The 23,552-nt window shown below is 41.8% G+C and overlaps 1 protein-coding gene across 1 annotated transcript in view; it reads left to right on the forward strand.

The window, feature by feature from the left end:
* Nucleotides 1-2,438: 2,438 nt before the first annotated feature.
* NPSR1 (neuropeptide S receptor 1) overlaps nucleotides 2,439-23,552 on the forward strand; it is a gene marked incomplete at both ends in the record, with an annotated part of 59,768 nt that continues 38,654 nt past the window's right edge. Inside the window, 2 exons of the mRNA XM_082326978.1 lie at nucleotides 2,439-2,585; nucleotides 15,748-15,880. Of these exons, the coding sequence (XP_082183104.1) occupies nucleotides 2,439-2,585; nucleotides 15,748-15,880 (280 nt within the window). The remainder of the gene's footprint in view (nucleotides 2,586-15,747; nucleotides 15,881-23,552) is intronic.

The raw sequence follows: 23,552 nt of genomic DNA on the forward strand, positions 1-23,552 counted from the left end.
GAATTGTTAGGATTTGATCTTGCCTTTTATAGGCTTTTGAGATTCAAACATTAAAGTCTTTTATTTTGCCATTCATTGCAGAGGTATTCAAACAGTTTGCTTAATCTCGGGGCGGGGGGGGGGGGGGGGGGGAGTGGAACAGACCCCAAACACCAAATTTCGGAGAGCTGGTATGACCTTGTAGAGGTTTGAAAACGAAGTGTTGTATCCTAGAGAATTAGGTTAATTCTAGATGTGATACCATAGACAGCCCATGGCTTCAAATTCTGTGACTAAATGAAAAGAAAACAGTATTTCAGCAAAACCAGCCATCAACAAACTGGGGCAGTGACAGTGACTGAGAAATACTCAAAGACAGAAAAGCTAACAGTAATGGAAGACCCTGTGTAGACTGGAAAATGCTGGAGCAGGGCACAGTATAGCCTTTTATAGCACCATAAGCACTACTTAGAGCAAGTAGCTGGCAAAGCCACAAGAGAAGTCACTCTTGGTTAGTCCTGAGAGCTGTGCACGATGTGGCGTGCAATGTAACTACTGAAAAGCCTCTTATTGCCTGTAATATGCTTGAGCATAACAGCTCTGTAGGAATGAGAGCGCAAAAAAAAAAAAAACCCTAGTCAGTGTAATAACTTTTAACTCTAAGAAGAAGAATTCTGTAAATATAAGAAAGCAAAGTAAGAAGAAGGAAGAAGAGCAAAAAAATTGGTAGGATGTTTCCAAGAAGCTTGGATGCTACCTAAAGACTTCATAGCAGAGGTTCTGAGTTAACCCGTACGATCAGTCAGAAAAAAACTTCAAAAATATTTCCTCCTTTCTTTTGGATAATATATTAATGAACATTTTCCCAATGGTTTTCAGCAAAACATAGTGGTTCCGGGACATTTCTTTTTATCTGATCACATTCCAACCTATGCATCATTCGCTGCTGTTAAATATTGATCACTGGTGCATATGGATCAGTGCTGATCCTTTCTCATTATGACTGGTACTAATTATCTACATGGACCTGGACCGATTCCCTCCTCTGAATGACTCCAGCATCTCCTGGAGAGGTCTGAATATTGCTCAGACACTCAGAGGTTTCTCCGGTCCCTAGAACAGCCTGGTCCAAAGCCCCAGATCCAGGCATGTCCCAACTTGGGAGGGTCCAGAGTCAAAACCTAGTCCTGAATTTTACTGCTTGTGCCCCCATCCCCTGCTATTATTGGCCCTGGGAGACGGACGGCCCTGCAGCCACCCGTCTTTTGCTGCTCATGTAGGCAGGGGTGGGCACAGCCCCACCTGGACCACAGACACGAGTGCTGTGGGCATGTTGTAGAGATCCCTGCTCCAGCAGCTGGGGACAAGGTGTGCTGCGCTGGCCTGAGCGAGGAGCTCTGAATGCCTCCTGAGCTCCCACATGGCCATCCGTGCCTGCACACGCATAAGCACAGGACTAGGTTCTGCCGTGAGCAGGTAATGGGAAACTGAGTTGAGGGGGGCATGGCTGTGAACACACTTCATGTTCTGCTTAGGATTGCATTGGTATCGAGGCAGAGCATCTCCACAAAGCTGAACAAGTTCTGGATTTACATGTGATTTTGCACTCTGATCAGGGAAGTTGTGCACACTCTCAGCTGCTGTCTTCGTGTAAACCCAGGCTAATGCCACTAGAGATGGGGAAAAACATCCAAATCAATGGAGGGTAAGTGAGGTGCCCAGAAAATCGGTGAGTAGAAAGAGAATTGATTATCTTGTTCTGAAGGGTCCTTGAGCCTCTGTCTAAGTGCCTGTACTGGGTGTGCAGCAGGTTTGAGCTCTTTGCAAAGGTAAGTGCGAAGGCCTATCATCTATGTTGTTTTGTTTTTTTTCTTGGTAAAGACAACTTCAGAAGTCAGATAGACACTGACAGGGAAATTGTGATAGCTTAAGCCTAAAAACTTAATAGGGTTTTGCTAATACAGGAGAGCGTGTTGGTGCTTGTATACAGATATACCGTAATTCTGCAGGTAATGGAAATCAAAGCGGGCTGAGCTACCGTAAGTAAGCAAAGCTGCTGAGTAGAATAGCCAGGCTCCTGAGCTTAATGCAGGTCCAGGCTTTTAGAGGTGTGCCGGACTCCAGAGCTGGCAACTTGGGGTGCAAGACAATCCAGAGTTCACAAGGCACATGGCTGGGTCCACATGCGCTGACTTTCTTACTGGCTGGTGATCCTGCTGCTGGAAAGAGCATGTGGATGGCTGTTGTCAGAGTTGTACCAAAGGAAAGCTCAAAGGGATGACGCCAGCTTGGCTTTTTTTTTTTTTTTTATCACTCAGCTGCACTGAAGCCCGACGCCTCTGGTAGCCAGCGGTGGAGCAGTGAGAAGCTGGTTTTGTTGCTGTGCTTTTATGGGAGAAGCTTGGCTGCGTTAACTCTTGCCAAAACAAGCACCTAGACAACTCGAACAAAATCCAGTGATGGAGGTCGGCTCCACAGAAGCCAGCAGCAGCTCCCAGGGAGGCACCGGCTGGCTGGATATTACCCTTGTCACCTGCACTGAAACGTTGACTTTCACTGAAGTGGTGGCAGAAGAGGAGTGGGGATCCTTTTACTATTCTTTTAAGGTATTCTTTTAAGGCGTGCGTTACTTTTCTCACATGCTTGCAGCTTTGGTGCTTTTTCAGCACATCTGTGGGGAGGCAATTAGGATTATTTAGCTTTTTTGCCCAGATATTTGTGGGTTTTTCCCTTGCAAAGACAGCAGACATCATGTGTGAGGCACTTACTGAAAAACAAAATAGTTGTAGGAATTGGAGTTCAGACTTTCAGGTCTTAGCCAATTGTATCCCGTTCCAAGAGGAGACGGCACTGTTTTTCTATAGAGGTATTGTAATTATACATGCATCTTTAATCAAAAGCTTGTATTAGTTTAACACATCTTTTATGTAATTTATTATAGCCATCATCTTGACATAAGGGATTTCTTTTCAATTTTCCAGCTGCAACAAACATTGTACACAAGTGAGAGGGTTTTCTGTTGTTTTGGGTTTTTTTTTAATCATGACGGACAGGTTCTAATTAGTTGGTTTGTTCATTTGCTTTTAACTTGAGTGGGGGATGCAGTGTCTCTTGAAGGCTGCTGTTAAGAATGCACCAGATGAATCATTCAGTAGTGAATGCTGTTGAATGACATGCGAAGTGTACTCATTCATCTCCCCAAACTTCACCCTTGCAATATGTGAATGCAGGAAAAAGATGAAAGTAGTACTGAAATTCATCTTTCCTTCAGATTTCTGTGCCTGCTGTCATTGCTTAACTTTATGCTGCATGCCGTGTGTCACCTTACTGTAGCAGCACATTGTACAAGTTAAGTTCAAGTTATTAAAAAGTCTGACAAGGAGTCCCCTACCATTCCTTCTGGAGCTCAGGACCAAAGAGATCACTTTCAACAGGAAAGATAAAGGCTTTTACATTATTTGACAATATGTTAGGTAGAAGGGGATATGTTCAGAGGCAATTTTGATTTCTGTGAGATTGTTAGTGCTCTGACACAATGCCAGTGGAATTACAACAGGTTTCCACCCGTTAAGGAAAAAGTTGATCTGTAGTTCTACAATTAATTAATGAGGGTCTCTTTTAACATGCTGCTGATACATCTTTTTTCTTGATAAGACAGTGCTTTCTTATCTAGGATTTCAAGTATGAAAATCCTTTTTCCTCTTTTTTTTCTCTCCACGTTAGACTCCTAAAATGCTCTTGAAAAAAATCAGAAGCAACAAGCAAAATATTTTTAACAACTTTCTCTCTATCTCTTTTGTTCTTTCCACAGTTAGGGCTGTAAGTCTGAACAATGTCATGGGAGCAGTATTTTATAATGGTAAAAGTGACAATTAATTCCATGATTAGAAAGTCCCCAGGCAGAAAAATGCTCCTTAATAGGGGAGATTGAGTAAATTACAATAATTAGGAAACCATGGATAGTTATGCATGCTCGTCCATTGCTAAAGGAAACTTGATTCTGTTAGCTAAGAGCTGCTCATTAGACTTGCACTCCTCTGTCGAATGTCTAGCTCTGGCATATATAGCGTGAACTTTGCAAGGAGGTTCACTGATTTCACATCAATTACTAGCTGTTGATAGGCATGGAAATATTTTGACTCTGGAGACAAGTGACAGCTGGTGCTGCTGCAGGAAAGGAGTGATAAAGCACCTGCTCTGATGACTACGGTGTTGAGAAGACAGGGCTCCCTGCCAGCAGTTTCAGCTCTCTGTAAAAGCTCACGTGTGGAAGGTGCTGCTGATACCTGATGACTCGGTTGTCTGTCCTCCACCAGCGCTGCCCACGTTGTGGCCATGTCCTTGCCCCTTCCAGCAAGCCAAGCAGCATCTCTTTCCTCTTCACAAGGGTCTGGTTAAGCAGCTAAAGCAATGGAAGTTTCAGCTTGAAATAGGATGAACGGGTTAAAAACCGGAGCTCAGTGCTCAAAATGTAGCTACAAATGGGGCTTTGGTCTTTTATTGGGATTTTCAGGCATGTTGTAGTCCACAGCTGGCAGTAAAGGCAGGCTGGATGAAGAGCCACCCCACAGGGTGACTCCAGAGCCTATGTGCCAGGATGCAGACAGGGCACACAAGCTATCTCTGCCTGGGAAATGCAGGTGTAACCTATCTTACCAAAGCAGTCATAGGAAAACATGGTCTAAGCCGATAAATGGAGACGAGGCAGTGATACTCACCCAGTACATGGAGCAGTTCCTGTGTTAATGACTTTTTAATGATTTTACCCAATGACAGCTACATAGTGTATCTCACACGCCGCTCGAACTATGGGAGTATGCGCTGGGAGTGTTCCTCCTATGCTTTGAAAGGCCAGCCTGTACCCACCTGAGGTAGTGTCTGTGTTACACTGTGGTGGCAGTGTGACAAAAGTAAAATAATGCGCCTTAGAGCATTTCAGTGCCAAAAAGTCTTGTTATAGGCTGAGTTGTGAATGCCTCCCTGCTCCCCCCCTTCAGAAGTATTTGAGTTTCTGTCTTTTCCTCTTCAGAGCTTAACAACTAAATCCTGCACTGCTTCAGATTAGAAAGCATTTTGCCAGTTCAATTAGATTTTTTTTTTTTTTTTTTTTTTTTTTTTTTTTTTTTTTTTTGGCTGGGAAATGGAGCATTTCATTCACTTGGAGGAATATACATTTCCCCTCTGGTAGTCATTACTGTAGTTCCTTGGCCAGCTGCTCACCAAGGCTTTGCCCATGAAGTCTGCTTTGGGGCCGTATCTATGTGTGCTAACTAGGCTGGCTGTATTAATTACAGCTCCAACCTCCCAGGCCAAAGGAGAGTTCATTACATCCCTTTACAATCTCCCCCATATGCATTTAATCTATGTGTAAAAGGACTCTAAGCGAGTGTCAGCTGCCCTCTGCCAAATACAGTAATTTGTAAAGAACAGAGATCATCTGAACACCTGTGGCCTTCCTCCACTTTAGGGCCTTCTTAACTCTATGAACCTGACAAAGTGCAAACCAGAAACCTGCCTGGAGAGAAGTTGAAATCTCAGAATAGGTTTGCCTCAGTTGTCCAGAGGGTTGGGAGGCTTCATCAGGGCTGGAGGAAGCACCTCCTCTTGCCAGGCCCCCCGACAGCCTTGAAGCTTCCCCAATGGTAGGAGCATGTGCTTGTCCTCAGTGAGGACTGAGTAGGGTTCATTTCTTTTTAAGAGGTCTGCTGAGAAAAGGGGTGCCCTACTTTTATGCAATAGAGTAAAGCTTGGAGTGCTCAAAAGGAGAAAAATTCCAGCCACTGTTCCCTTCTCAGTGGAACTGTGTTCCCACCATCACCTTCTGCTGCCCAGGAGAGTGGGCTGACTTCCATCATCTAGTACATTTTCTTATTTTGTTTTCTGATGTGTAGAGTTGAGCCCTCACCTGTGCAGCAGGACACAAAGGTTTTGTCATTCACACCCGAGGTTGTTTGGGAACTCCAATCTCTCCCCTGCCAGGTAGGAACCCCAGCCACTGGTCCACATGTTGGTGTCCCCCTCCCTCTTGCCCCATGAGCCCTGGTCCCTGTGCCATGCAGCGTCACCACAGCAGTAACACCGAAGTGCTAGAGCTCTCAGGAGGAACAATGTGCATGTCAAATCCACCACAAATGATTTTACACATATAATCTAAATTCCCAATTTGTTTCAAGAAGGACTGTTTGACTCTCTGCTTGTGACTGTCCTTCCCCCACACTGTAGCATTCCCTGTACCTGCATGTTTTAGCCTGTGTAGCTCAGATATTAAACAGGGCTGCATAGCCATGCCAGAGTAAGCACAAATCTAAGAGCATGTGCTGCTTATCCATGGAGCCTAATGCTCTTTACAAAGGTCAGGGCTTACCATCTCCAGCAAAGAGCTGAGAAGACCAACGTGTGGAGAGAAGCTTTGCATAGACTTGGTTTGTAGGACTATCAGGTAACAAAGATTTGGTTCCACGTGTCCTCAGAGCCTCTTTAAGTCAGAATCTGTGGTCTCTGTCATTTCATCCAAATGCAGGAGTCTCTTTATCCCCTGGAAAGCACTCGCTTATGCTATTGCTCATTCTGATTTTCAAGCAAGCCTCACAGAGCATCCCATCATTGAATACATAATAGAAAAATAATAATGGGTGCTGTCAAATTTCTGGAGTAATCTCTGCAAATGCAATCATACATTTTAGAAAAATAGGCATATCAAATAATTCATAAGTAACTTTGCAATCTTTCAGTGGGGGGAGAGGAGGAGAATTAAGTCTACACAAATAAGGTGTCAGGAACTCCTGAACGCAGCCTCTGCAATATGCCAGAATGACTGTTGCTATTCCTGAGATGCTGCTCTGAGAATGTAATAGCTGATCTCCTTGTGAAACAAATCTGCAGTGCTGTTGGCCAGGCTGGCTTCATCTAGCAGCTTAAATGCAACACAGAAGTGAGCTGGCTATGTAACAGCCTGACTAGGAGTAGCTCTGAGCCAGCTGATTTGGGCAGCTTTATACTACCGGCCCTCATACTTCTGAATCCATGGTCCATACAGCCACAGGGTTTGAGTCTGTCTGCCTCTCCCATATAAATATGCCTAGAAAGTATTAATTTCTCCCGTTTTTTGAGATGTTTTAATTGTACAGATTAGGCATACTTAATCATTTTACCCCTTTTTGTGATTAAGAAAAAACAGCATTTCACAGTTTTTAATAGGGCTATCAAAATCATACAATTATGGATGGACCATTGAGTGACCTAATATTATCTCTTCATGTTCAAAATGTTCTAGGAAAAAATAGAGAGGTACACCATGAAAAATGTATCTTTCCTGATCACATTAAAATCAGGCATATCTGTTTGTCTAATTCTGTGGAAGTTTCCTAGGGTGCAATGGGTAAAAAAATCCTGCAATAACTGAATAGTACTGTCCCCTTTTATTATCCATCTTGTACCAAAACATAGCAGAATGGCAAATGTGAATTATCTGCTAGTAAAATTGAACTGTTACCATTTGTTTTTGACTGAAAATCTTCCCCTCTATCCCAGCCACACCTATGGAGGATTTGGGGACAGGGTGGGGGGTGGTTTGTTTAGCTGTTATTTGAGCTTGGAAAGATCACAGCAATTCACATGCATTAAATGTTGTGCACTGAAAGGACCCTGCCTCACCTGTGATGGTGAAGTCAGGGCTAAGAAATACATTTCTAAAAAACCTGGGGATTCACAAAAAAAGATGGGTATAGTTTTGCTAGGTTTCAAAAAGAAGTGAAAGTAATCTTAATAACATAATTAGCCCTTTCCATGAGAAAGTGTCCTGATTTAGTGAATAGTCTTCTTCAGCTTGTCTGTTTCCCTAAGTCTAAAAGGGAGAAAATATTACAGATTTTTCCTCTATATAACACATTAACATTCACAGGCTGTAAGTGCAGTACCATATAGACACAAACTAATGCAAAACTGTTTCTCAAGTTTGGCAGAATAGAAAACGTCAGCTCAGGTCCCTCTCAGCTGTGCCCTTCTTCCAACCATAAGGACACATGGAGAAGTGACTGTTGCCAGCACCTCTGGCAACAGTTGTGAAGGCCTTGTGTGGCAACGCATCCCAGGATCACCAGAACGACTTGTAGCTGTGTGCTGGGAGGATAACACAGCCAGCCTGTGAGACAGCATCTCAGTAAGGCAGACTCTGTGCAGGAGATATGAAAACTATCAGGCATGACTGGTGCCATTGAAATGCATTGAAAGCAGCAGTCCCAGAGGCAAACCTGGGGCTGAAATAGTATTTATGCAGTTTGAATCAGGCTCCATTCCAGGCCACGCTACCAAAAAAAAAATCAACTCCTAGAGGGACTGTTGCCTGCCCACATGTGTTCCTCTCAAATTCAATCATAGTGGAAGCACTTTCAAAGACAAAATATTAAACTTAGCTTTGAACTTTCTCTTTTCTCAGTCTTTCTTATCTTCACATGTGTTTTCCCAGAGCTTTTTGGTGTCAATCAAATTGCTTTCCCAAGATTTTCAGGAGCAACTTGTGTGAACGCTGTATAGAAACACCTTCTCAGTTTTTCCTTGCTAGATGGAGAACGTTCTTTCAAAACACATTTGTGTTACAGGCATGGCCAGTACAATTTCTGCTTCTTGTGTCAACGAGGGCATAAGATTTCCGTGATCTTCCCAGTTGTTAGTGTGTTCCTTACTGAGACAAAGCCTATCATCAAATGAATTAAGAGTGATCCAGCCATTTTTGCAGCTTTTCTTAAGTATCGGGAGGTGGCTTGAATTAATCATGTGAACTTTCACATTCAGGTGACTAACATTTACTACATGGAGCTTACTTCTAGCCTAAGTATTCCATCCACTGTCAATTCTTTTTGTAAGATATTTGGTGTCCCTTACTTGGTTACCTCTTGACAGTCAGAACTGCTACCTACAACTAAAGTATGTGTAATGCACCTACAGCTTATCTTCAAGCAGATTTCTGTCAGGATTTTTTTCACAACCCAACTTGTGTTGAAAGTTTCAACCCAAGAAGAAATATGGATGTTTCCAGTTGGAACTTTAACCAAGTTTGTTCTTTTTTATGTATTAAAGAACCTTTATTTTGTAGCTGGTAAAAATAACAATAACTATGATCCCTTCAGTGGCATCACACTTTACTTCTGACAGCTGATTGTTTAAGCTGGTCACACCCTGGCAGAAATTCTTCATCTCAAGTCTCCACATAAGCGTAAAACAAATGCCATGCTATATTTTAAAGTCCTTTTTCCTAAGACTAATATGTTTGTGTCATTTCCATGCCAGTAGCCTTTACAAATGTACTCCTTACTTGCAGGGTGAATTTTAATTTACATAAAGATTCCCATCAAGATCTGAATTGTTCATGTTTCTATGATACAATAAATAATATACAACTTGTGCAGAGCGCTCATCTGATTACATCTGTATAAGTACCTTTTCGTTCTAAGTACATTCTTTAAGAAAATAGGTCTTATGCATACTTACGTGTGCATAATAACTCAGGTAGGGAAGGACTGCTGGAGGTCACCTGCACCAACCACTCGAAAGCAAATTCAAACTATGTTAGATTGCCCAGGGCAGCATCGACTCAAATTTTTAATATCTCCAGGTCTGGAGATCCCGCAGCCTCTCTGACCTCCCATCCCAGTGTTTGACCACGCTCACGATGAACATTTTTTTCCTAATACCTAATCAAAATGTCCTGTGTTACAACTCTTACTTGTAGTTTCCTGTCCTTTCATTGTGCACTTAGAAGAACCTGGCTCCATCTTCTCCGCACCCTCTGATTAGATAATTGTAGGCAGCAGTTAGGCCCCACAAGGTTCCTCTAACGTTTCTGCTGTGGAGGAATCTGGTAGTATGAGACAGATGGGTTTTATTTATTTTTGCCTTGTTTATTTATTTTTAAAAACTTTATGAATTAATGTCAGGGGTTGTGCCACTACCTTTAAGAGTCCTTAATTAAATTGTGCCGATGAGCGTCTGTGTTTTTGATTTCTTTCAGTGTTGCAGTCCAAAGTGCAATTTGCCTTAGAGGTAAACTGACTATAAATCCCTGACTGGAATCAGTCAAGCTGCATGGCATCTGTCTGCCTCAGGAAAACTAATCTTCCTAGTTTGATTTTTTTTCGTGGGGTGTTTTGATTTTTTTTGTTCATCCTTAATGGGGGCTGTTAAGATAGCAAGTCTGACCTGAATATTTTCAGTATTGAAAGTTCAAGACTCCAGATCTTCTACCACAGGGTCAAAAAAATGCAAATCTAGGCTCTTCCGTTTTCTTGCATGGCCTGCAATTAAAGTGATTATTTCAGAGGGTGAGAAAATATTTTTCTCTTTTTTTTCCCCTCCTTTAAGAAAGTGCAATGCAATCTGCTAGTGGAGAACCTGACCATGAGCACGACAGTTCCCCAGTTTAGCAAGGAGATTTGTGTGTTCTTCTTATGTGTTAAGAAGAACTTTCTTACAAAATTGTTTGGCTTGTTCCATGATTACATCTCTCTTACAATCTCAATTGCTGCAATAGGCTACGCTAGAAACATAATTTTTAAAATATACTAAAGGCACGCAGTAAGACCATTTGCATATTCCCAGAATTTAATCAACAGGCAAGAAGAAGCCATTCAGAGACTTAAGCCACTACTGACCTGTGATATGAGGGATCAGTGCCTCTTCTTCAGCCAGGCAACCAAGGACATGGAGCAGGGAGGCACTAGGTCAGCAAGGACATGAATTCACTATAGCTCTCCTCTCTTCACGTTAAGAGGGCAGCCAGTCACATCAGAAATGGAGTACCTCTCCCTCTTTTTCTGTTTATTTGCTCATTTCTTACCTGGCAACCTATTTTTTTCCAGGCTGTTTCCCAGCCAACCTCAGCAGCTAGAACAAAACTGTTTCACGTTGGGTTCCCGTTCAAGTACAAACATGCTTTGTCCATTGGTAGTTGAACCTCTCCTTCTATTAGGCAACTGCTCTAATATCAGGCAAAGGCTTCTGCACCTCAAGACATGAGCAACAGCACCTCCATTGGGATGGGCTATCAGGTATATCCCCGTTCCACAGCTGCAGTTGGTGGCCCCCAGCAGAGGGGATATAAATCCTGAGAAATGAGTGAGCAAGGAAGTTGGTTGGGGAGAACTGGAAGGAGGGATGGCATCGTGGCACCAAAATGTCTCCCAATGGTTCTGAAAGGTTTTAACTATGGTCTTGATTAAAGCTGCTTGCAGGGATGATCTTTGTCTCAAATATAAAGCAAAATACACCTCTTGCTAGACTCATCGCAGCCTATGGATTCAGAAATTTTGTCAGAGAGACAAAATAACAAGCCTCTTCTACAAGCAAAGGAAAATGCACACAATCTTCAAACAGGTTTTCTGGCTTACCTTTCATCCATGAAGAGGCTTGCTTCGTTGACTAAAGCTGGTTTTAATCTTAAAGCAAATTAGCAAAACATGAATATGCGCTCCAGATGTCAATCATTTCCATGCTCCAAATACAGCAGTCTTGTGGAAGAGCAGCACATGCAATGGTTGTAGTCAAGCCAAGGAAATCCTCTTGACTTTTATTTGTTCTGTGACCTTAATTAAGTCACCAGCATCTTTAGTTTTTCTAATCTAAAAGAACTGGTGTATGACACTAGTCTCTCTCACAGCATTCTCATGTAATGTAGTCAGCAATGCCCATTGCAAAAGCAGCCCTTGCCAAAAGCTTCTACACAGGGGTTTGGGAGATGTTATTATCTTTCTTTTTATCCAGAATGCCTCTGATGTCTGTGCAACATGTTATTAAACAATGTTTTTTGTAAATCACCTTGCTGAGGGTTGTTACAAAAAGACGATTTTTGCTTGATGTACAAACGAGACATGAAATGAAACACCTCTATGTCTAAGCAACCTTAAGGTGATCAATGAAACAAAATCATAGAAAATGCAGCCAGAGTGAAGTTCAAGGATCAATCAGCTATCTCTTTAATCTAATAGCTATTTTTAAGACCTTCACAGATGGAGGTTTCACTGACTCAATCAATCTATATATATATATATATGTTCTATTTTTAAGTCATTTTTTTTTTTAAATTATCAACCTGAATTCTGCGCTGTAATTTTGGTTTGCTGATTTTCAGCCAGTCTGAAGTGGATCTGAAGAAGAGATTATTTCTTTCCTTTTTTACGTCAGTCTTTTTGTGTCTTCAAGGGTATGTTCATATTTTCCTGCAGTCTGCTATTTGCTAGATTAAGCAACTTAATCCATGCAGTCTTTTTGCCTGGCTATATTCTCTAGATCGCTGTCAACTCATTGCTCTGTGTCTCTCTTGAAGCACGGTGCCCAGGAGTGGGCACAGTACAGCTGCTGGGTACACTGGAAGGATTAGAGCAGAGACACGAGACTACTGTCGATCCCATGATTGTGGTTGTTGCTCTCATGGTGGGATGACATTAAATCATGTTTCACTTGTGGGGCACTTTACGTGCTGCATGCAGGGGGGATGTTTTGAAGGCTCACCCAACCCAATGTGATTACACCCACTGCACTGTAGAGTCCTGCACTTCTCCTTTGTTGAATAGCATCTTGTTTTTTTTCCAGTGCATGTTTCCAATTCATCAAGATAATTTTGAATCCTAATCCTAGCCTCCGTGAAGGCCTTTATCACAGTGGGCATCCTATTAATAACCACAGAAGTTTTCATTCTGCAAGTTAACACAGACTGAGAGAAGCTGCAGTGATTTAAGTTGCCTATTATTATAGCTCCTTAATCCCCAAGAATGAGATCTTTTTCTCTTCTCTCTGAATGGCACCTACCACAAATAGATTAATAGAAACTTTGGCTTTATTCCTTTGTCTATGGCCTTTCAAACTTACCTCTCCTATATTCAGCTTTTGCACCTTTTAGGTTATCTTTGTAGTCTGGTTTAATTGTATATTTCTGTAGAGGCTTAGCCTAAAATTGCTGAACTGTTAAGCACTGCTTTTTAACTTGGCAGGAGGGCATTTAAACTGACCATATGTGCTGTGCCCCTATGGTGGGGAAACACGTCTCTAACAGTCGCTGTTGCTCCATAGCTGCTACTTCTGCAGGAATCGTAAGAAGGTTTGAGTCTCAGATCCTTGTTCTGTTTGTAACCGTATCAGTATAATATAGGAATACAGAATTTCTTTCAAGAAAACGCTCTCCTGATTTTATACCAGAGAAAATGGGAACAAGTCTTGCCCCTCAGTTTTCTTCATGTGTGAAAGATGTTTTCTGAAATGGAAAAGACAAACCAAACCCTGAGGAGAACCCACTGATTTCAAGGACAAAAGTGATATGAAATCTTACCTTTTGTAATTTTAATTACCTTCCAAAAAGACACTTCCTTCCAATTCCTGTACAAAGTAAAGCATCCCCATAAAAATAGTACCACCGTGTTTCCGCCACACATTTTGAAGGGAATTTGTTTCCAAGAAATTCAAGAGATTTGCAGACACCCAAAAACGGTGGAGGTTTTTTTGTATAAAAGCTAAGCATCCAGCCCACAGAAGTTGTCTTATCTAGGTCACTCTATAAGCAGCGGAGACAGGCCATCCCAAGGTAGGTGAGATGAATGGTGACTCATCTCTGAGATACTGCTATTACCTAGACTACACTATGACAATTTAGAGTAGTTGTCTCTCTTTGAAGTTTTAAAGTTATGTAAGATGACCCAAATGGTAGATTATGCTGGCAAAAGTTATCGTGCTGGGAAAAGGGAAACAACCTAAACACAGCCTTCATTGTATGCTTGAGCTAATCTCTGGGTTCTGGCACAGAGTGCAGCCTCAACTTGCTCGTACACCAGGTCTTACCTTTCCTGCATGCCTGCGTAAGCCCACAGGGTAGCGTGGCTACCTACCCGGAGCAAAGCTGAGGCTGGCTCCCACAAATGGCTCCCCAGTAGAGGAGGGACCGCAGCTGCTGGCTGGGGGGTGGTTAAGAGCTAAAGAGGCACTAAAGCTCATGGCAGAGCAAGAAGCTCCTCGCCCCTGCTCCTTTCCTGCCATTTCACCTTCCCTCCCCATGCTCACAGCTGAGCCGTTTTCTCTTTGAGGGCAGCAGGAGCCCTGGTTTCTTTCTGCTCACCCATGACAAAGTCATGGATTAGTGGCTGCCAAATCCTTTTAATGAGTGGTCTCCCCTCCTTCTACTCCATCATCAGCCCAGTCAGGTAGGCATGGGTCTCACTGACAGCCTCCTTCCCTCCACCTGCTCAGGACAGTGCCTTGGGGTCACTTCTGTAGGGCCAGCAGCTGGGATCCCTCTTCAACTGCAGCCCTTACCTGTCTCCTCCGTTTTTCACTAGCTCCCACGTTATGGGTTTGTTGTCAGGAACTGGAAGACCCCACACGACTGCATTGACATAACCCGAAACTCATCCCAGTTGCTGGGATGTGAATCCAGGCGACCAATGCATCTGAAGCATTGGAAAGCCACAAGAAGGCAGACCAGGGAGTTGAAGGCTCTTCTGTATTTCATTCATATGGACTGTCTTGTCCTGAAACATCAAAGGAAGGGGTCTGCTCAGGAGCAGCAGGCTCTGGGAGAGGGGTCCCCTATGGAAATTGGGTTTACCTTTATAACTACCAGTTCTGCTGGGCCATATATGTTTTTCCTCTCTTCGACTCTAATAATAATGTGTATATTACTCCTGCTGGATACATTAGGATTTTTTTTCTCCTGAGCTCCCCTGCTCTACGCCCTTCAAACCTAACCGTTATTGTGAAAAATCCTCTCTCTCCTTCTTGTCTTTGCAGAAGAGCAGCAGAACCATCTTCCTCCATGCCATGACATACAGCTTTACACAGTACAAGTTTTTATAAGTGAGAATTTTGCAGAAATGCAGAATATTTTCTCCAAGCTGACCCCATGCTCACCAGACTCGGTGCTTCTCAGGGTCAGACCTGGGTGGTTGCTATGGAGAAAACATAAACTTCACACTCTCACATGGTGAGGGGAAACCTACAGAGCGGCCACTGAAAAATAACTACCCTGCATCTAGAGAGGACCAAATGGGTTTTGGTAGGCCAAAAGGAGGGAGAAGGTTGGGCGTGCACTCACAAAACAGGCAAATGTGGATACGTACACACTTGTTCTTGCAGCGGGAGGATCCTGACGCTTTGAGAGCGCGAATAACTTTTTTTTCTTACTTTCTTTTCTTTGTACACACTACCACTAGGGGACGTTTTGTCATCACGTATCGCTCGCTACACAATTTTACTTTTCCTTACAGTGGTTCACGCTTTCTTTTCAATCTTGGTGCACATCTAGATCATGGAGTGGATGTCTGAATTTCGTAGGGCTTGTGGATGACCCAGACTCACTGGAGCTGGGAAGGAGAGAAGTATTTATTTCCCCCATTTCTCCAAAGGAGCCCATCTATCAATATTCCTTACAAAGTAAGGCAGTTGGTTATTTCACAGCTTGCTGGAGCAACACGAGAAAACTGAAGGCTGCCTCTCATGTTAGTATTAAGTGCTGAACACAGACATTGCTAGTGGTTTTGTGAATACAGAAGTAATATACAGCCACTGCAAATCAAACTGGAATGAACATCACCAGCAGTGATGCATGTTAATTATTTTCTGAAAGAACAAGAATATCTTTTAGACTAAATAATTAGAAATCAACTGGAAAAACTCACATTTCGCTCCTTTTTTCCATTCTCATCTCATTTGTCCTAGGATAACTGACTGGCTTAACCCAAGTCACTACCCACCCACCTACTGATAGGCTTTTTTTCCTTCTCTCCAATGCAGAGAGAGCAGCTGGTGACTCTTTGGATTCTCTTTATTGTCACAATTGCTGGAAATGCCTTTGTGCTATTCTCTAATTGGAGGAGGAAGCGGAAATCTCGAATGACTTTCTTCGTTACACAGTTGGCAATCACAGGTAGCGTATGGGAGGGGAAAGGGCATCTGAACTGCACAGGAATCACTAATAAAATGACAAATAAGGAAATGCAAGTTGAGTGGTGAAGAATTCATTTGCCACCTAATGTCCAGCTGCAGCTTGCCATAAGACAGATGGATGGCTGCTTATCTTAGGGCTCAGTCTGCCTCTGATCTAAAAAGATGTTGCTAGATGTAGTAGTGTCTGTGTCAGACACAGCAGCTGCAACTCATTGATTTCACTGAATCTTATCTTCCGGTCTGAATTTGCATCCACATTTCCCGAAGTTACGACCCCAGCTGTTGTCATGGAACTGTTTAAACTGATCTAGTTTAAGATGAATCTCCTCTTATGTTTTTCTGCTAAAACCCTTTCTTTCTAAAGTATTTCATAATGGTGTTGCTCCATCAATTACGCTCTCGCACTGAAGAGTTAAAATAACTTCATGTTGTTTGGTTTAACCAAGTAAGGGAAATATAAAAATGTAAATGTGGAGAGGAATGTATTCAGCTAATTTTTTTTTTTAATTTTTTAAAAAAGAATTCTGATCCAAGAACTTTGTATTTTTTAAACAAAATGGAAAATGTAAAATTGACATTTGTAAAATGTCAATCTCAGCAACTAGGAAAGACAACAAGAGCATAAGCAGCACGCTGTTTCTCTGTGGCCTTAAATGGACTTAATTTGTGGGGTTTTAAGTTTCCCAAGGGAAAATATGTGCTGTTTCTATAACAATGTCCTGCTAGTAATCCCTGCTTACAAGACAGCTGTGTTGTATTGTTTGTGTATATAGGATATATTTATATGCTTTCTGTTGCTTTTTTGGTAAGATATGGTAGGAATTATAGCACTTTCTCACTAAAGAGCTATTTAATATGTGATTTCCCAGCAATATTGCATCCTCCTTTGATGTCTGTTCTATCTCTGTTTACACTGGAAAAACAAAGGACTTCACTCCCCAATTTTCAACATGCATTCTTTGCAAGTAAATGAATTCCTGCTCATGGTCTCAGCCATGTCTGCCCAGGAGCTTGTCCCGTTTGAAGAACTACTCTCAGTTGAAACAGTTAGACCAAGGTGTGCAAAGTGATGCAGAGGGACTGGCCCATAACTACAGGTGATGTAAGAATTATTGCAAGGTGAGGAGGTGAAGGTTTGCAGTGACTCCTGAAGTGCTGATGGCTGGTTTTCCTATTCACCTGTGTCATCTGTAATAAACGGTTTCACTTCTTATCTCAGTTGTGACTTTCATGTCACTTCCTTTGTGTGCCAGCAGCATTTTCCATCAGATAAGGCATGCTGATAGAGTCTACAGCACAGTTTGGAAGCATCAATCACAGATCAAGTGTGACAGAGTTTCAAGATAGCCAGTCTCTGCTCAAAGAGCTCTCAATCCCAGATGAATATACAGAAGATGGTAAAAGGTAAGCAACCAGGCAGTAGTACAGGCACAGAGCAGAAGAGCAACTGAAGCCCCAGATGGACATCGTCCATTTTTTACCTACTGTCATCAGTGAGCAGAGTACTGGGGGCAACCATCATGAGAAGGGCTTTGGAAGAGAGGAGGGTGGAAAATGACCCTGTGTGTCCATCTGGCATAGAGGGCACAAGGGCTGGGCTTGCTGCCAGAGCAAAGGCACAGGTAATACATACACCAGCATGGTAATAGAAGATGGATCCTAATAGGAAGAGCTCAACTAAACAGCAAAGGGTCTTGTCCTAGTAAGAAAACAAATGTATTTATTTACTGCAGCAGAGAAAGAACCAGCATAAGGACATGGGTGTTCAGGTCAAAGGAATAAAGCAAGAAGCAGACAGGAGTGTCTGGACCAGGGTAGCTCAGGAGAAGGCTGGTCCACACAAGGTGTACCAAGAGGAGGCTACTGCTGTTGCAGGTAAGGGCCCAGGTGGGAGTTTTGCCATTTTGGACCCATAGGAAAGGCTGACTTTTTGGATTAGAACAGAGGTGGATAGAGAGCTATTCACTAGGGGTTCAAATACCATCTACATGAAGGGAGGGGAAGGCATTGCAAGTGCAGTTTTGAAGGAGCTAGAATGATCAGCGGCAAAGACAACAAGGCAAATATCCCATTAGACATGGGCTGCAAATAATGCTATGCAGCTGACATTACGATATTGACTGAGGTCCACGGGTTCCACTTGCTGATTCTTCTGACCTCCCCTTCCCTAAAATTATCCCTGACTTTTAAAATCAGAGCTTCAAAGTGTCTGAGTTCAACAGTCTGTTCCATTTCATGTTACAGAAATTCACATAGAAAACTCACTTGACATTCACATCTGCAATGTTAAAAGAGGTAACACCAGCTTGAACAGCAAGGCTCTTTTCAAGCAATGTTAACTTCTTTTTTGTGATGCAGGAGTCAGAACTGTAATTTATCTTCCCGCACCAAGAGTTTCTGTCAGTATTTTGGCACAAAGAAATGACTTAATTCCTGAAATGGAGCCATTTCACTTTCTTATCTTCAAAAATATTAATAAGAACAAAGCAAGCTGGCAACAGTCATCATCCTTTCACAACAAGTTATGAGGTAGACGCAGAACATTATGGAAACAGTGGCTTGTCACATTGCTTTGACATGCCAGGCATATTTAAATCCTACCAACTAAAGCCTAATCTCCTGGCAAACAGTTTCTGCTTAGTCAATATTACTACTTCCATCTATTTTGGGATTCTTAAAATATTTATTGTTTCTACCCCAGTAGCAGAGAAAAGAATAATGGATATAGCTTTATCAATGTAGGCATTTGAAAGCCATTTAAAAACTTTTTGTCTATTGATCTGTGGCTCAATAGTTGAGTAGTGTCCTCAATTCTCACATCTTCCCACTAATGTAGTATCAAAATGAAATGAAAATATAGCCTTCGTGTTAGAATAAACAAGGTATTCAAAGCAAATTGTGCATAATACATGAATAGGAAATGAGCACTGTTGTTCTCCTTGACTGGTTGCCAAGCCAGATGCAGAAGAGAAGTAACTAACTGATTGAGGCTTCTTTCAACACTGCCAGAATTCAGTGATTTAACCCACTCGACAAATTCAGAGATAAGACTTGTACTGATCCCTTACTACACCGTAATTCAATGTGGTGCTCGAGGCTGCAGAGATCTGTAGGAACGTGAGTAATCCCTTCAACTTCAGTGTGCTTAAAGGTGCTGATGAAACCTGGATTCAGAATATTTCATATTAAATATATGCCTATACAATGCCTGTGTCAGTACCTCATTTAAGTCTCTGTTTAATTCTCAGCTCATGCATAAATCTCTTTGAAATTATCTGGGAATTAAGCACTAGGAAATCAGCTAAGAGTTAACAACTGAGTTGAACAATCATACTAATCACTCAGCATCAGCTAATTTAACAAAGAGGAATATTGCCATGTTTGCCTTGCGTTCAGTTTGCTTTCGGGCATATTCCTTTTTTGTAAAAATATTTTTCTTAGAAACAAACTCATCTGTGAAGATTGAAACTAAAGCTAGGTTTCCTACAGATTTCTATCTCCAAGGCAATTTAGTTTCTCAGAAAGTGTAAGCTCTGAAGATTACCCTGTGAAGAGGGTATTTCTAAACACTTTTTCCCAAATAAATTTATTCTGAATTTAGCACATGTTCATGGCATAGCTATCTCTCCTGGCAGGAAACCTCTCACATCTCTCCCTACCTGATGCTATTTCACATAACTTCAGAGTCGTAGTGTCTTTAAGATCTTTGCCTCTGATTGAATTCACCGAGTGGTTCAAGATCAAAGAGCAGGGTCTGACAGACAGGTAAGTTCACAGGTGCTGTATCATGCTGCAAATTTTCGAGCGAAATATGGTTGTTTTCAGAAAAGATGTTTTTTCCACACATTTATATCCATTTAAATCACTTTACCCAGCTTTACCAAATGAAGGCCTTCTTAACTCTACTCTCAAAATGTAAAAGCAGCAGATATGAGCATATATAAAACACAATTATTTGAGTAGCATTGAATCATAGAATCACTGAGGTTGGAAAAGACCTCTGAGACCATTGTGTCCAACCGTTAACCTAACTGCCAGGTCCACCTCTAAACCATGTCCCTAAGCACCACATCCACATGTTTTTTTAACACTTCCAGGGACTATGATTGCACCACTTCCCTGGGCAGTCTTTTCCAATGCCTAACCACTCTCTCCGTGAAGAATTTTTTCCTAATATCTAATCTAAACCTCCCCTGGCACAACTTGAGGCCGTTTCCTCTTGTCCTGTTGCTTGCTACCTGGGAGAAAAGACCAACCCCCACCTCACTACAACCTCCTTTCAGGTAGTTGTAGAGAGCGGTAAGGTCTCCCTTGAGCCTCGTCTTCTCCAAACTAAACAACCTAGCCGCTTCTCATAAGATTTGCTCTCTAGACCCTTCACCAGCTTTGTTGCCCTTCTTTGGACATGCTCCAGCACCTCAATATCTTTCTTGTACTGAAGGGCCCAAAACTGAACACAGTGTTCGAGGTGCGGCCTCACCAGTGTCGAGTACGGGGGCACTATCACCTCCCTGGTCCTGCTGGCCACAGTGTCTCTGATACAAGCCAGGATGCCATTGCCCTTCTTGGCCACCTGGGCACACTGCTGGCTCATGTTCAGGTGGCTGTCAACCAACACCCCCAGGTCCTTTTCCGCCAGGCAGATCTCCAGCCACTCTTCCTCAAGCCTGTAGCATTGCATGGGGTTTTTGTGACCAAAGTGCAGGACCTGGCACAAGGTTCCATTGAACAAGGAATGTCATTTATTGGCTAAACAGTCCATTCAATAAAAACTGTTATTATTTGACCAATTCTAAAACCAATCAAGTAATACACTAAAAACCTCTGCTGAAAAGTATTTTACTTCTCATTATTCTTCATCCAGCTTCAACTACTACTGCCAGAGGATTGTATTTAAGTTCCTTTTAATGACCGAAAGTGCATAGTTTATTGAGGTTTTTTTTCTCCAACATTAACATCTGGAAAGCTGGAGCTGGAAATGTCATGACCATTAGCTCTGTGAGTTTCTCTTTCTATTCCAACATTTAGCAGAAATCAGTACCCTAAGAACAGTGTTAGATTTTGTCCATTGTTAGGGGTAGAAATACATGTTGGCACTTTACCACATGCTCAATTTTAAGCCATAGGCTGACAGACTTTGTGGGAAATACATGCTCACTTAGGTATTGCTGTGTCTGTAATGAAGAGAGAAAATAAAAAGAACATCAGGTAACTTCTATGGTAGCTTACATATAAACAGAAAAACAAAAGACAACCTGTAAAAGTATTTAGCTACAGTCTATATTGTGATATAAATACCAAATCCTAAGGGATGACTTGACAATGACATTAAAAAGACAAGAAGCTATTTTTAAAAGTGTCTCTTTATATTGCTGCTACCTTCTTCGGTTGCTCCCAGAAAGCTGGACCACAGGAGGCCTTGATCCTTAAGCAACTGCACTCATTTTAGTGAGTGTTTATTAAAAGCCAATACACTGAAAACTTGCTACAAGAGGGTTATATGAGCAAGTAGGTGGAAATGGACCCTGCTAAAACAAGGAGTGTTTATTTTCTGTGCTGCTTCTGCCCAGAGAGAGCATGATTGTGGGGCTAAAACCAACTGGGCTCAGCCACCGACTTCTGGGATGGCTTTGGTTAAGATGAGTGAAGGCAAAGTCTGCCAACTAATCTGCTAGTTAAATGCACTAAATAGGTGCATCTAACTCTACTTCTATAACAGCTAAACATGAACGAAAACATTAGAAGTTGTCCTTCCTGGTTTTCTACACCAAAACCACTACACCACTGACTGCTTTAATGGACTGTGTCTGTCCTTCAATATTTTTCTTCTATGTGACTTGAACGAATGAAGATGACTTGTTACTCCCTGATCTGTACAAAAGCTTAATATAATAACACTATTACCAAAATTAACATGTAGAACAATATTAACAGATAATTGTCTCTGTTCCAGCTTTTCATCTGGAAAATCATACTTGTAATATTTCCGCACTTCAGAGAAATCATACATACAAATTCATCAGTTTTACAAGTACCTTAGACATCACATTGATTATGAGCATTAGAAGTTAATTGCATAGAGCCAATTAGCAGCTAACTCAGCAAGTCATCTTAATGGAGGTGGACTGTTGGCAGCCAAAGAGCCCATAGAGTTCCCAGTTATACTGGAAAACTTATACCTTGCCAGCTGGGTCTTGGCTGGAACCTGACATCTGATTTACATGATTGCCCACCCAAGACACAGAAACCTAATGCAGAATGCTGAACTGAAATAGAGTTTATTTCAACAATTCCCAGAAATCCATGGCTTTCTCCCCTTTCCACACCTCTATTTTCTGCTAATTTGTCAGAAAAAGACTGAGGAAAGGTGAGAGGCGTCAGTATCCTACCTGAAGAAAAGAAGACTTGGAGGAAGTTACAATTGTACTGCAGAGTTCACTGATAAAATTGAAAGAAGGACATGTGCATTTCTTATGTTCATTATGTCCTAAAACCTCTTGAAAGTGTAATTAATGTATGATAAGGAAAGACTCTCTGCTAATGGATCATCTGTGTTCCACACTACATGTTCCCATCACTACTGAAAAGGATATGTCAAAATTGGGAAGGAAGAGTGTCATTTGTTAATATTTCCTCAGGCATAGACACTTAAATTTGCCGGAGTACCCAATGGCATCTAAATACCCCAATTTTGGAAGCAGACTGATTCCCGAACACCTACCTGGAAGTCCAACAACTCTGCAAATCACCTGAGTGTACACACAGCTTGAAAAACAGGGAAAGAAAGAAATTAGACCCACCTTTCCTCTGCAGGACAGAGAAACTATAACGTTTAGTACAACTGTTCATTTATTCACAGAATAAATGAGAATCAATTTACCAGGAGCAAAAATAGTCTCTGGGAGTAAACACAACAACATTAACATTACTTATTCAGTGCATTCCATGAAACTATGTTGAGTTCTCTGGACTGGGAGTGAATAAGAAAATTCATTGCATGGCTGCATTAGTTGCTTGGAGAAGAAGCAATCATTTTCCATCCTGATTCTGCCAAGAAGATGAATTCAGTAACTGGAAAACAACATGGGACTTTAAGTTAGGTATGTGTTAGTGTACCCCCCAAAACTGAGACATAATGCAGGATAAGATAAATATGGTCACTGTCTGCAGTACCCTGTGGTAGCACGTGGCACACCAGATTTGATATCCATTGCCATTTCTAGCGATTTAATACCACCTAGCAGAAGCTCAAATTCTCCTTTGAACTTTAACTCAGATTTGAAGATGAGTCATAGTACCCTAGATGATAGTAATAAGTAACTTGGACAATGATGTTATACAATTCCAGTTCGATATTATGAATCATGTTTTACTATACTCTTAGATTTCTTATGTGAACAGCCAGGAATATTTCTGTATGTCTATATATAATCATTCTTGTCTGCATATATGGTTAGTCAACACAAGCCTCAATCTTTCCTGAGGAAAATCGAAAATATCCAATACATGCATCCCTCTTAAAATGCATTTTTTCCAAAACCCAGCTTGAAATAGATGGGGTAAAAAGTGGAATATCCTCAGAAGTTAGGCAAGAGTGAGCATTAGCATCAAAACTGAGTGACAGAAAGAAGCTTTATGCAAAGGAGGAGACG

The sequence above is a fragment of the Platalea leucorodia genome (genome assembly GCF_965183815.1).
Source record: "Platalea leucorodia genome assembly, chromosome: 1".
Lineage (NCBI taxonomy): Eukaryota > Metazoa > Chordata > Aves > Pelecaniformes > Threskiornithidae > Platalea > Platalea leucorodia.